This window comes from Acipenser ruthenus, chromosome 20 (genome assembly GCF_902713425.1).
Source record: "Acipenser ruthenus chromosome 20, fAciRut3.2 maternal haplotype, whole genome shotgun sequence".
NCBI classification, from domain to species: Eukaryota; Metazoa; Chordata; class Actinopteri; order Acipenseriformes; family Acipenseridae; genus Acipenser; species Acipenser ruthenus.
Genome location: NC_081208.1, coordinates 30086216 through 30101444, shown reverse-complemented (window position 1 = coordinate 30101444; position 15229 = coordinate 30086216). Strand labels below are relative to the sequence as shown.

At 38.4% G+C, this 15229-nt stretch overlaps 2 protein-coding genes and 2 non-coding genes across 4 annotated transcripts; 2 read left to right on the top strand and 2 right to left on the bottom strand.

Annotated features, from left to right (window-relative positions):
* The first annotated feature begins 1985 nt into the window (after positions 1-1985).
* trnal-cag (transfer RNA leucine (anticodon CAG)) lies at positions 1986-2068 on the top strand. Its single transcript has one exon. It is a non-coding gene; the product is annotated as a tRNA-Leu (tRNA).
* Positions 2069-2383: 315 nt separating this feature from the next.
* On the bottom strand, positions 2384-2466 carry trnal-cag (transfer RNA leucine (anticodon CAG)). Its single transcript has one exon. It is a non-coding gene; the product is annotated as a tRNA-Leu (tRNA).
* Positions 2467-4708: 2242 nt separating this feature from the next.
* Positions 4709-9314, top strand: LOC117425334 (plasmolipin). Its single transcript, XM_034042189.3, has 4 exons — positions 4709-5098; positions 7572-7742; positions 8039-8152; positions 8342-9314. The coding sequence occupies exons 1-4, from the start codon at positions 4949-4951 to the stop codon at positions 8459-8461; spliced, it is 555 nt and encodes a 184-aa protein (XP_033898080.2). The 5' UTR covers positions 4709-4948; the 3' UTR covers positions 8462-9314.
* Positions 9315-9534: 220 nt separating this feature from the next.
* On the bottom strand, positions 9535-15080 carry arl2bp (ADP-ribosylation factor-like 2 binding protein). Its single transcript, XM_034042190.3, has 7 exons — positions 14926-15080; positions 14030-14093; positions 13290-13351; positions 12887-12993; positions 12691-12776; positions 11976-12072; positions 9535-10542 (listed from the first exon to the last, which is right to left on the bottom strand). Exons 1-7 carry the CDS (start codon positions 14942-14944, stop codon positions 10435-10437), a joined length of 543 nt encoding a protein of 180 aa, XP_033898081.1. The 5' UTR covers positions 14945-15080; the 3' UTR covers positions 9535-10434.
* Positions 15081-15229: the final 149 nt, after the last annotated feature.

Sequence of the window (15229 nt, the reverse complement as noted above, 5' to 3'; positions counted from 1 at the left end):
GATCAGATCGGATTATAGGAAGTATGAATGGTACTTCATTTGGGACATTTTAACATATGCTCGAAATGTTCAGGCCTTATGGAATACGTACAGATTTAAAAACTAAATCATAAGTGTTGTTGCTGATGTGAGTTCATTTCTTTCCCTGGGTCTAACAAGTGGCATTCCAATGAGCATGCTGTATAAAGTATGCACGCTGTGGCAGAAAAGGAGGGGCACAGGCTGGGATGTTGTGGGTTTCGTTTTTAATCACAACAAACCAAAAAACATCCCTTTCCCAGGTTTAAACAGAAAAGTCCACTTTTGTAACTTGTCAGCAAAAAGCTCCAGTGCGGCTTGCTCCCTTTGCTGCGCCTTCCTTTCAGTACAGTAATCTGCACCGTCACTTTGTTCACGTGAGGTCACTGTCTTATTTCATAATCGCGTATCGGTCGAAGCAGAACCTCATTGCAGTCACACTGCAGTGATACTAAACATTCGGACAGACTTCATCAGCTGTGGGCTACAAAGGAATCGTTTTAAGCAACATTATTCCCGGTTCTGCAAGTGTAAATGAATGTGCAGACGTTTATATCAACACCCATGAATGTGCAGACGTTTATATCAACACCCTTGTTATATAAAATGTACAAGTTCAGCCCGTTTGGCAAATGTTGGCGCTCGCAGCTGTCTGCGAAAACGTGTTCCTCGAACAACACGTACAAAAACCAAAGCTAATGTTTGAGTTAATGTGAGAGAGAGAGAGAGAGAGAGAGAGAGAGAGAGAGAGAGAGAGAGAGAGAGAGAGAGTGAGAGAGAGAGAGAGAGAGAGAGAGAGAGAGAGAACAGTATAAAAGAACAGAGGGCTGCTGTGTTTCTGAAGTTAAAGTTAAAGTTTGCTGTGTTTCTGAAGTTAAAGCTTATGACTGAGTTAACAGAAGGTACACTTTTGTGGATTTCCATACTTTTCATAACCATAATGGCAGTTTCTCAAGAATAGCATTTCTAGCTGTAGGTACTTTAAAGCCTTGGCTATCACTCCTTTGAACCACCAGGCAGCCGTCAATGGAAAACTGGGGTGTAGAGGATTTTGAGGGCTTGCCCTCACTATATAAAATGCTTTAGAGAAAAATAGATGACGAATTAAACGTTAGACAACTCCTTGCATGTGAATACATGAGAGAGAGAGAGAGAGATTTATTGCTTATTTGTGAAAGATATTAGCAAAAAGAAAAGCAATTAAGCCTCTTGTTTAAACCAGTGTGCAATCACATTTATAATAATAATAATAATATATGGCTGTGATTGACACAGTTTTGGCACAGTGAAATGTAAAAAGAAATAGCTTGCGTCACCTCGAAATGTAAATAGCAAAGCAGACAAGGAAATGTCGTAGCGGAAATGTAAATGGACAGCGTGAAATGTAAAAAGCAAGCGGCAAAAGTGAAATAAATGAATAAAAATGGAAATAGATGCATAAATAAATGTCCATGTATTTATTTCAACATGTATTTATTTATTCTTAATTTTGGCATGGAATATCCTCCACAGAACCGGTTGCTACCATGTTTTCATTCCTCAAACCCCTGTTATAACCACGACACCGATGCGCTTGTGCTCACGACTCCAATACAAAGTGTCACCACTGAGTCTGCATTTTTACTAACACATACAGTACCGCGTCTCAGCCCACCTCCTTCCTAAACACAAGAGAAACTCAAACATCTTAAAACCAAACACCATTCACGTGGTGCCGAACTAATGTTTCATACAGCGTGGCGTTTATTTACACAGTGAATACAAATAACGTTGCACACCATGTTGTGCACCTGACCAATAGATACCGTGTTAGAGCCCAAACGAGATGAACTCGGAGATTGTGACTAATTTCATGAAAAATAAAGCGAAACTTTATACTGTACTGTTTTTAACATGATTGTCTTCTTTAACATTGATTGTCTTGCGTTGTGTTTTAATATTGCAATTTAGACTGTATATGTCATATAGTCAGGATGGCCGAGCGGTCTAAGGCGCTGCGTTCAGGTCGCAGTCTCCTCTGGAGGCGTGGGTTCGAATCCCACTTCTGACAAACTGTTTTTATTAACTTTTTATTTAAGATATTGTTGGTTTAATTAAAAAAGTATAAGACAGTGGTTTTTTAAAAATATTCACTTTTAACAACATCGTTAGTGATTTATTTGGTATGTATGCTGTACTGAAAAAGTTCAGAGAGAAGACGAGTATGTTCAAATAAATTTGTCTGTAAGTAATTTCTTTATCATTTGAACAATTTTTAAAATGTTTCTACTTTAAAAAAAATAAATAAATAAAGCGTCTTGTGTAATTTCACTACTGCTGTAATTTTTACATTTTTTCTACATTTTTAAATACAAAAAAGACATTTTGTCAGAAGTGGGATTCGAACCCACGCCTCCAGAGGAGACTGCGACCTGAACGCAGCGCCTTAGACCGCTCGGCCATCCTGACATGTTACTTAATTACACTCTGTAACACAATTTTTGTTCCTGGGTAGTAAGTGTTATTTCCTAATTGTTTATGCCTCAAAAGTATAGAAAATGGCTATTATTCCCCACAAACTTTGCTTTTGTGACCAGGACAGTGATATTTTGAAATTTACCTATTTCCAATGAGAAAACGGGCGAATTTGTGTCTTTTCGTTCACATAAAGTCAGAAAAAAACAACATACGAATCCAAATTAACATGTATTTATACTAAAGTAATACAAACATGACTACAAAAGATTTAGAAGTGAGTAGTTTTTCGAGATTTCCGATTATACTGTAAATCACTTTCACGAATCAGCCCCCAAATGTAGTCTCCCATCATGTTCTCGTTATACTGTCCTTCACTGACAGCTCATCCAGGAGCCTCAAAGCCGTGCTACTCCATAATGGTAACAAGTACCCGTCTCTTCCCCTGGCTCACTCGGTGCACCTCAAAGAGGATTACAACAGCATCAAGTCCTTGCTGGACGCCTTGAAGTATGATGAGTACGGCTGGGACCCCCGGAAGGTGCTGATGCCACCACTGCACATCAAATTGGGCCTTATGAAACAATTTGTCAGAGCTCTAGATAAGGAGTCGGCAGCCTTCAAGTACCTTCAAGACTTCTTCCCTAAGCTGTCTGAGGCAAAGGTCAAAGCTGGTGTCTTCGTCGGACCACAGATAAAGAAGATCCTGGAGTGCAATGAATTCCCCAAGAAGCTCACTAGTAAGGAGAAAGCGGCTTGGAACAGCTTTGTCGCAGTGGTTCGGGGCTTCCTGGGCAATCACAAGGCCGAAAACTATGTGGAGCTGGTTGAGACTCTGGTGAAGAACTACGGCACAATGGGCTGTAGGATGTCCCTCAAAGTCCATATCCTTGATGCTCATCTTGATAAATTCAAGGAGAACATGGGAGCGTACTCGGAGGAGCAAGGCGAGCGCTTCCACCAGGATATAGCGCTTCCAACAGGGCTGTATTAAAAAGTCAGACGATTTTACCTTTCTATTTACTGTAGGAATGCAACGTTATTCTCAGGTCAGCTGACTTCAAAATCTAATGTGTAAGCAATATAAAACTAGCTTCAAACAGAGACCGTCCCTTCCTACATAAACAATCCCTAGCAATCGAACAACCAGAGATATTTATTGAGGCAGCTGACCAGGGTAAAGCCTGTTGAGATGCAGTATGCAGTGACCTGGTGCCTGGGACATGCCAGTCAACTCATTTACAATATATACTAAACTACACAAACACACATTACAGATAGAAACCAGAGTCAAACAATGACCTGCCTGGTTTATGCAGAAATACCTATTGGCTACTGGGGGGCAAGATTAGGGATTTCACGAAACATCAGTTCCAGGGACTCATAATCACGCTACCCTCACATTTCACCCATTTGCAATCTAATTAAAAACAGGAGGGGACATCATTCCAGGACCTAAAGTAAAACTATAGGAAACTAAACCGAGCAGACAAGCAATTCCTTATGGACAGAACTTTAATTATTTTGTATTTAGTGCAAGGATCAGGGTCTGATAATTGTGAAAACATATTGTAGTAACTTTACTCCATATAAAATGACTTCTCTATCACAGGGTTAGGAGTAGGTATAATTAACCTTATAGCCTACTTCAAAAGCTTCACACAGGTGTGAATTGTGTGCTGTTAATGGCATGTCAAATCATGACAGCGTTACCACACTGGTACCATCCTGCTCATATTCTTGCTCTTTAGAACTGAATCATTGCATTGCCATTGAACATCACTTGGTAAGAGTAAAGTCTCATTGTACTCTGTTTTTGTATTCTGTACAATGCTTTCAATCTTCACAACAACTGAGATAAAAATACACTCAGGTCTGTATTCACTGGCATTGTGTGCTGGTAACACAAGAGGTGTGGTAATAATGGTCCTTAATGAATAGGGTCTGGTGAGATGAAAACACAACAGCAGCGTTTCTCAAAGCTCTTCTTGCAGTCTAAGCTCCCAGCGGATTCAGATTTCTAAAGGGTTTTGTGTTGGAAAGGTATGCTTTGCTATTCTATGTTATATTATGTACAACCAGGCAGGTACCCCAATTGTAAGGCAAGCTCAGAAAGGCTGGGATTGGATCAAGCACGAGTGACAGGCAGCTGTGAACATTGCTCAACAGCCCGACAGTGCTGAGCTTATGTAAATGTTTAACTCAGGTGAACGCCCTCACCAGCTCGGCTATTGTGTGCAGAGCTGCCAAAGCAAGCTCACACCAGGGAGAGACACATATCCACTTACAGGGCTGAGGAAAACAATAATGAATGGGATCTGAAACACAGCAAAGGAAACCAAGAGAAGGAGCTCACTGGACTTCAGACAAATATTTTGGTTGTGTGTTTTTTTTTTCTTGTTTATCTTTAATGCAGTAATTTTAAACTGGTTTAAAAGTTTTAAGGGTTTACTACTCCAGCACATTACCAGTCACCATGGATGAATTTCCAGCTAAAGTCAGCACCGAAACCAGCTCACAGCCAACCCAGTCCAATTCCGGCTTCCGTGGGTTCTCAGTGGGACCTGTCAAAATGGATGTGTTGTTTATTAGGACTATTCCTGGGATTCTGATGATCGTGGAAATCGTAAGTGTTGTTTTATATTTTAAATGTCCTTGCTTTGTGAGTGTACTGTACTTGTGTGTGCCATCTCAATGATGGGTATAGGTTGACTTGCACAATGCTGGGTATTTTCTCAATGTAGGTGTTCAGCTAGCTCAGGTTATGTTACTGTAAATGCAAATGATGTGAGTGTAAATTCAAATAATGTGACTGTCTGCTTTAAATAACCTCACTGTCGTCGATGAAGCCCAGTTGGGTAAACATAATTGCATTCATATAAAGCTATTCATATGGACCTGTTTTCTAGTATTTCAATATAACGTATTCAAATATATCAGTCTCCTTATAAAATAAACTCTTTTTTTCCTTTTTTGTTTAAATAAATACCTTAATGGACTGAGCTAAAAGCCTCTCAAACCACACAAAAAATAGTCTTTGATATTTCTTTTACAGCTCATAAACACTGAACTGATGTGTGTCCTTTATAACTTAATCTTACCCGGTGACAGAAATGCTGTTCCATCAAGTCTACTCTGCAGATACTGCTGACAGAGATAATGTTTATTCACCTTTACTTTAATATGTGGGAATGATTTGACTTACCATTTACAATGCATTTTCAGTATGAACAAAAAGATTGCATGCAGTAATGCATCCAAATTTATGTGGTTTCACAGTACATGCATATCTACAAAACTAAAACACGATAGACAAGACCAGCAGCTCTATTTAAATACATTTTGAATTTAATTTGAATGTTTTTTACTTTGTGATACATGCTTCTAGAACACTGTTTCAATATCCCACCTTAGTTATTATTATTTTTCTTAAATATTGAAAGACTTTACATGGGCTGTGGTCTGAGCCTTGGGGAAAGTATCTAAACTAGGAAACCACACTTGGGTGTTTGTTCAAGAGTGGTTGGACAGCCACACCTCAGCTGAAGTTCTTAAGATCACATGGTGCTGAGGAGTGCATGATGAGCCTTTCATTGCAGGGTGGAATTGAGCTCTTCTGAGGAGTGAGGTACTTTTAATCAACCTTACTGCTAAAGCACCGTACCTCAAACCCTGGTTCCAGTCTGGCTACGGGCATAGCTCTGAATATACATAAACTCGTATTAAAACCTCCATCAAGACTGATTGTATGTCGGTTGTAGGGAGGGTACTATTGGAACTATAACATGAACCTATCACACATGATTCAAAATGAGAGCTTTAGATAATGCAATGGGGAGATCAAATCTGAAAGAGTAGATTAGCAACATTGAGAAAAGATTCAAGATATGTCTGAGAGGTGCAGAATTTGTGGATGCATTTCAGCAGGCAACTTTGAAAAGTTCATCTGAAGTACAGTGTGAGCAATTTCTATTTTATAGAATTTCTAAAATTATTTGTCTATTAAAGTTTATGTAGGAAAATGGAATCAGGATACTGTATCATTGAGGCAAAAGTCAACTTTTTATAGGTGACCAGTCATGTGAAGCTCACTCCCACACATGCAAACATAAAAAGCAAATACGTCCATCAAAGGAGCCCATACTTTTATCTAAAAAGGTTTTACGTAAACATCTTAACCAATCAATCCTTTTTGCTACAACGGAGCAAATATTGAAAGAACAAGAATTTCCAAAGTAATTCAACTCAGTCTTCAATCCTGTAGCATTGCAGTCAGCCCTTATGTCAACACAATTAGGTTGGATCACTCCTTTTTAAATTTGGGTTAGAATATCGGTCTGACCAAAGCCATAAATGCATAGTACAAAATTGTATTGACATGACTTCAGTTTTATAAGTCACAGGCTGTTCCTGGAGATCACTCAAGTATCATTTCCCAGATAAGCCACAAATCCATTGTTTGTAATGCAATCTAGCATCAATAATGGATAAACTAATTATAAACACTCATTGTGTATGTGTGCGTGCAATAGTCTTATCTTTGAGCATGTTAACACTTAATTGGAAGCATTAGTCTCACTATTAATACACATTTAAAAAGAGCAATAGATTTTAAGAAAATAAAACTTGCTACCACCAAGGACACAAAATAAAAGCTATTACTAAGTACCCATTAATAAAATGGGAACTTCGTCTACAAGCGAAATTACTATGGAAGTGGTTTCACCTTTAAGGGAAGAGAGACACAAGCAAAAAAATTAATGGGGAAACAGAGCAAATATAAAGCAGTTCCTAATGGCCTGGGGCACTTGCAGTGAATTTGTGAACTCAGTCCTTGCTTCTGTACCCAATTACAATAGGTTATCATCTGACTGGGGATTATCTCTAGTTAGTTCAGGTGGGTAGGACATTGTACTAAGATTGTATTGACAGCAAATCATAAATCATTTTCATCAAGTTTTACTAAATAAAAGGACTATTTGATTATTTTTTCTCAGTACAGGTACCAAGTAAAGGATGACCTTTCGTTACTACAGAACAAATACTAAGAGCAGTTGTCTACTTTAATGAACTAATTGCATTTCTTTTCTATTTGTCAGGTTCTGGGTTTACTGGTGTGGGCTCTGATTGCTGGTACCACATACGTGAACCATGCATTTGGATGGGTGATGTTTGTTAGTGTCACACTCTGGGTAATAACAACCAGCCTGTTTGTGGTCTACCTCCTGAGTGTGCCTGCAAAAATACAATTTGTTCCTTGGCCTATTGCGGTAGGTTAAATGTTTACCTAAAATAGAGTTTTACAAACAATTAAGGGAGGGGCTGTTACTATTTGTTTGCTCAGCCCCTCGTGTTCTGTGTTATTTGTGGGTGGGACCTTTTCTGTTTGATTCACCCCAGATCTACCTGTTGTTCTTCACTGTGTCCCTTTACAGAAATAGAGCCAAGTACAAAATGACTGCATTTAAAATATCATATTATAATTCTTCCTTTACTTTCTTTTTTGCTACACATAAAAACCGTAAATAAAGTGCTGATAACTTGTCTTCTTTTCTTTCATGGATAGATGTTGATCTTTAATGTTATTGCTACTGTACTGTACATCACTGCCTTCATAACCAACGCAGCATCAGTTCCTACAAACTGGGCTCCATATTACAACAACCTGGCGGCGTCAGCTGTAAGTAAACATGTTGGGACTCTGTTTAACCATCCACCCAATTCAAATGCACTGTAACTATATCGACTCTGTTACTGTTGGTTATTGAGCACAGGTGGTTTTGCTGTGCAGTTTTGTGTGAAATTGATTTTAAGAACAAATTCAGCTGTGTCCCTAAACTAACTGCCTCACCTTTGTTTGCACCAACAGTTCTTTGCATGTCTGGTTATGATCGCCTACTGTGCAAGCTCCTTCTTCAGCTTCACTGCGTTCCGAGGACAGGGCAGCAACGCAGCAACAAACCAAGCGACCGGAAGCCTCCCAGCATAGCCAAATACAGCACACTACACAAGCAGCAGGGAGCACTAACGCATGTGTACATACTTACTAATTTGTCAATGTTTTTTGAGGTTAAACCAAGCCGTGTTATCGGCTTTTCGTTTGCAGAATGTTAAAGGTGGCTGTCATTTATTTTAAAAACATGATATTTAATCTGCAGTGCATTAGAAATGAATCAATGAGTGAGCACTGTGATTGTCACACTTTTGGTGTGCCTTCTTTTGGGCTGGTGGGAGGGATGATGCCCTTCTGTCATTTCTGCAGCTTCGCCTCTTGACTATCGAGTCAGTTGCTTTGATGGGTTCATCCGTTTGCCATTTTTCACCATTGTGTGAGGTCCTGGCTTGGCCCGTGCAGTGGATTATCCTGTTCCAGTAAACATGGCAACCTTTACGTGCCCTGTGCTTTAATTATGCTCTCTCTATCTCTCCATCCTCATGATTATGGGAGAGAGATAACACAAACTCACTAACTGCTACCAACTTACACTTTGGTTCCACTTTATGTAAAAGTAACCCAATCCTTGGAACCAACAGAACCAGTAATGTATTGTGAAAGGTCAACACACACATGCAGTACACGTATAAGCTCTGATAATTTCATGAACGCTTTTCTAGGTAGTTTTTTTGTAGCGCACTACTCACATTTACAGATATTGATATAGATAGCTAGGTAGATAGATAGGGCTTCTGATTTTCGGTTTTAATCGATAAAACACCCCCGATACAAAGAAAATGAAATCGGTGGATAGCCAATAAATACCAGAAAAACACCGGAAAAACTGTGGAAATGGAGAATTAATTCACGTTGACTTTACCCTTTTCTCAATAAAAAATAAAACCTACTACATGACTTGTATCTATCATTGATTCGTTCTGAATACTTTACACCTGCCCCAACTACTGAGTGGCAGCACATTCCTACATTTCTATTGGAGACTCTGCTTGCGAGATTTAAAATGAGATTACAATCAGGATAGAGGCTTGTTAGCGGGATTTAAAGCTGTATTACAGTTATGATACAGAGGATTTAAAACAGAATTGTGGAGAAATGTAAAAAAATGCTTACACACAAAAAACAATTTTATTCCAAATACATATTGTGTATATACAAATATGAAAGCTTCAGTTACATATTCATCCCTTCACATAAATAGACCTATATAAGAAAATACACAAGTAATGCAATTCTAATCTAACAAGTATCTATACAAGTAAAGCTACAGGCATACAGACAGTCTCAGAGACGTGGAGATCACACCCAAACATACCAAACTATTAAACAAAGGTTAGATTAACTCTTTCCTCTTACTTAATTACACAGTTGATGCTCACTGTAGTGTGCTTACAGGCCATAAATGTGAATACAAAGAAAACGAGGCAACCCCTCCCCCTCAATGTGCTTCAACTGATCAATGCTATTGTTAACACTAAATATCCAAATAAACATAATTGTCCAAAGATAATACTGGTGTATGTAGATTAACCATTATATACATGAATACCATGGGTCTGTGAGGCATTATATAAAATAAAAGCATCAACACAATCCATGCTGATCAGTGATACAAGAATAAACTACTTTTCTCATGGCTGAAGTGCTGCCAGTTCACGGATGGAAAGAAGACTCCTATTGCATAGCAGTTTCACCCATTCCAGGTTTTAATACAAGCTTGATTTGCCACAGTGTATAGGTAACAAATTTAGATGTGTTGTCTTAAACTCATCATGAAACCAGGTTTGGATCAAAATGCTATGCAATGGGAGTTTTATTTAAATCCTTGCAATTATTTGAAAAAAAAAAAAATGAAGATGGACTTGTTCCGCTATCAATACCTACATTATTTTTTACATGTTTGACTGCGCTGGGGGACAGAAAGCTCATACATCAAATATGGACGTCAGTTTATGAGTCACGTATTGGAATGTTTACAAGTCCATGTTTACCTAAATGGGTGTCAAACGTCACTGAAAGGACAGGCAGTTGTTTACAGTTAAGGATGAAGAAGAGGATGTTGTTAATGATCTCACTACCAGGCCACCGCTAAGGTCAAAACCTCGACCTTCTTTCTCCTACACAGGTAAAAAAAAAAAAAAATACAATCAATTGTTTTATCAGGTTCATTACACATTCACACATTCCTAAACATTATCTGGAAATCGATTGGAGGGACAATTTGCACTCAGTAATCTGTGATAAAATGCATGTCCAGGAACTCGTCTCAAGTGGAAAAACCACATACTGTACAGTCTCGCGAATCCAAACCCTGGTAGTCCAAAATGGGCCTATAATCCACTCTATTGTAATGAAATGCATGCCGATATCAGCTGTAGAAATGGAATTTCCAAAGAGATGCATTTTAACACTACTGCAATAGATAATCTGCACACCATATACAGTATAGTATAGTATAGTATAGCATTAGTGCAGGTCATTATTTGTAAGATATTAAAGTTAGTCCAGATTAGCAAGTCTGCTGTACTCAGGATAGGCATGCATGAGGCTGTGTGGTCCGGTGGTTAAAGAAAAGGGCTTAAAACCAGGAGGTCCCGGGTTCAAATGCTGGCTCAGCCACTGACTCACTGTGTGACCTTCAGCAAGTCACTTAACCTCCTTGTGCTCTGTCTTTCGGGCGACACGTTGTTGTAAGTGACTCTGCAGCTGATGCCTAGTTCACACACCCTAGTCTCTATAAGTCGCCTTGGTGTCTGCTAAATAAACAAACAATGAGGAGGAACTGAACATTGTTTGCAAACTAATTACAGCTGCTCAGTGTCTGCATGAAGGCCGATGCAATGGGTGTTGTCTATTGGTGCATTAATGATTCACAATGGGATCTCTGCATCTGGGAACAGGCGAGGTGTTCAGACTGAACAGGTTTCTCTGGTTGTTACAGGACAATCACTGGGATCTATTTGAACCCGTTCAACTCTGCAGACCTGTATACACTTCTACTGAAAGATAACTTGAATCAAAACCAAAGACCACTCTTAGAGATTAGGAAAGATAACTCAAAACAGCAGACAAGTAACTAACATAATATAGTATGCGATCAAGGAATATATATCTGCCTATATTTATTTTTTAGTACTTGACACTGAAAATGGTTGATTAGTTTCTTAGGGTAGACTTCCTGTAACGTACCTTACTGCTGAAAGATCTAAACTGGTAGAGTAGATAAACTGACAGTATATATCAACAAAAGGGACTTTCAATAACACAGTTCCAGCACAGTTTTTTTAAATGTAAAAACGTCTAAGCTATTGGCAACTAATGCCTTAGGGATTCCCTACAGTTAACTGCAAGGCTGTTGTTTTTGTTTTCTCTCCCCAGGATTTCAATTTTTAGGACACATAAAAAAACAACACAAGCACGAACAAAAGTAGTATTTCACCAATTATTAAATAGCAGATAACTGCTCATCGCCCCACAATACTTAGGTAACTTTAACACAATTACAGAATTATTCTGGAGACACCACTGCCAATGTAAACTGTTTACTTACAGCTCTGTAATCAAGAAACATTTCTTTGAACGCCAGGAAGTCGGTGAACGTCAGAAGCATGTCGAATATGTCTCCCGCTATCTCATCTTTATGCTGTCTGTAGCAAGAAAGAAAAAAAAAAAAAAGAATAGAAAATCAGCTGAATCCCAAACAGTCTTCCATCCCATTACTCAGCCCTGAATCTGCACAGGATTTCAAATTCAATCAAATCATGTGGAAATGCTGAAACTCCCTGGACAACCCATCAATAACAACAAAGCTGATCTGTATTGTGAAAGGGAAACAAAACTGTTAATGCTGCAAGAGAAATAGTAAGCATGTTTTGGGGGTTCCTAAATGAACCCTTTGGGTTGTTTGCTGCTGTTTTTGGTATTACTTTCACTATGGCAATACTAGATTTTATGCAAGATGTGTCAAGTATACCTACATACAGAATATATATTTGTTAAGGAGGGGTGTATTGCCGTTACAAGCCAAACGTTGCTTTTGTGTATAAAGATGGTTTATTTAATGTGCTGTTTTGCACTGTTTTGTACATTAGGATGCTTAAAACTAAGCCACTTAAAGGGACTGAAGATTAAAAGGAATCTTTGAGGTTCACAATCCCCCTTTAAACATGTATTTCAATACATAATGAAAAAAATATTAAGGACTATCTTTAGGGATTTCAATTAAAAATGGCTTTTAACCATGTTATTCTTCACCACTAACTTACTGTAACGATGTGGTAAACGCTGTCATGCTGAACCCAGGCATCCTTTCTATCAGCTGCTGTTCAATATACTTTTCCAGCAGATCGATCTAACAAAGCAGTAAGTGAACAGTTAACTCATAGTTTGTGGCAGAGGAAAGTAAACAGAAAAGCACATGTGCAAAAGCAACCCACCGCATGCTCTGTATGGGACACTCACATGTTCATTGAAGATGGGTGTGTAGCTTAATTTATTCTCCTCGGAATCTTCAAACTCCAGGTAATGCTTTTCCATGAAGTTTCTCTGAAGCTGTTGAAACTCATCGCCTGCCCAATTAAACCACGAAGCACATTGTGCAACTTCAGCGAATTGCTTTGTCTGAAGTTCCAATCAATTAACTGATTAAGCAGTTCATTAACGGGTTAATTCATTATGAGTATGTCACATTTAAAAATATTGACTTGGTGCAGAGGCTACACTATGCCCTTGCTTAATTATGGCTTCCCTTGGCGTTAAACATGTGTTTGAAGAACAGAGATGGAGTAATGTTTTCATACCAACTAAATCATGCTGCCAGGTGCGCAACTTTTGTCACGATAATTTAAAAAATCAGTCTACTCACCCATCATTATATCCTCTATGTATCCGACAACAGTGTCAAATGTAGCATCTGCACCGGACGAACTAAAAAAAAAAAAAAGTTTACAGTATTATAACAAAAGCTACATTGAAATTGCTCAGCTAATAACAGCACTTGTTGTGCGGACACATGCCGAGCATACAACATTTCTATGGTGGTTTCTGGCTTCACTGTTTTACGGCTAGTTTCACAAACTCTGATTAGCTCTAATCTTGGATTACTTTATCTAAATTAACAGTGAGTAGCCCAAGATTACTGCTAATCGGGGTCTGTGAAACTAGCCGTTGATTGGGCAAAGGGCACGCAACGCTAGTTGATGACGGTGTAAAATGCTTCATGCTCCTACAGTTTATCCCAGAGGGGTACAAGTTGAATAAACCCTTTGCTTACTTCTACTACAATAATCATAACCAGATTTACTTTAATTGCATCACAAGAAAAAAACAAAAACTAGATCTAATGATTGTGTATTAATCCTGTAGCTCTTATCATCCCAACTAAACGACCACAAGAGGAAAAAGGCGTAGAGACTGTATGTGGAAGGTCAACAGTACCACTGCTTATTTCTATTTATTTATGTGTGTCTTTTATTTTACGTATTAGATTACACTATTCTAAGAAGTGATTTATTGAATAATTCACAACAATGGCCTGCATTTCATTTAACACTTTGGTCAAGGTGGCATTTGACTGCTACTTGGATATTTTTTTTAAAGACTTACTTTGAAACAGCAAAATCTTCTTCTTCCATGTTTTCCATTTCAACTGCATTATCCCCAAACAAAACTTTAAACAGGAAAAAAAGACAAAACATGTCATCAGCAGTCTTAACTGTGGCGACCCCATCACTGAAGCTCAGACAGGCTTAGTAACTACTTAGTACTACAGTAACTATGAACAGTCTTAAACCAGATTTGCACGGGACTAAAAACCACCATTGCGAATCGACTATGTCAGTGTTATTATGTTAGAATTGATACCGAATTTGCGGGGTATTCGCATCAAAGCAATAGCATATAAAATTGGTAGGATATTTCGTTAGATTTTCCAGTTCAGTAAAACGCTATGATTGTTCATAAGCAAATCGGGGACGGCTGAAAATACAAAACATAATTGGCCATTCTTAAACAGTAGGATGCTTCGATTAACGGCGCATTTGAAGATATATGTGTAAACACATATCACTCAGGGGATGAAATGGTTATTCTACCCTTTGGAAAAAGAAGGTACAACACAATTAGTTATTTACATGCAGTTCATCGTTTACAATCACTCGCATTTAACGGGGGTTGATAATTTAGCACCAGTAGGTTGCACCCCTGTTATAGTTTATTACAACTAGTCAAAAAATTAGGATTAAACAGTTTACACGAAGTCTTAACATAATAGGTGTAGCCAGCCTTCTTTAGTTGTACAGACAGTACCTATAATAATCTACGTATTTACAGAGAACGGCACTGAACTGTTTGTCCAAGTACAGTTTGTGTTTTGAAACATTCACTGTAACGTACCATTTTTTTTATTTGACTAACAAATAAGACAGACCTGTATACTATATATTGCCTAACCAAATCACTTTCTAAAGATTACAAGAGAACTGAATACATAATCGCCTTACTTCTCTCTCTTGCAGCCATTCTCTTGTATCTCTCCTCTCATTCACACAACAGCTCTTCAGCAACGGAAAAAAGCTCCCCCAGCTCCTCCCATAACGGCAGGGAAACAAGGACGTGAATTTCAGTTCCGATGCACAAAAGGACACCACGAATTAGACAGAAGTCGTAGCAGCAGAGTAGTAAACACAATATGAATGTATTATGAGCATAAAAATCATGCATAAGATTAAGACATACACATACATAGATACATAACACAAAAACAACGCTGGCAAAGTTAGGTTTGTGTGAACAGGTTAGTCGAAT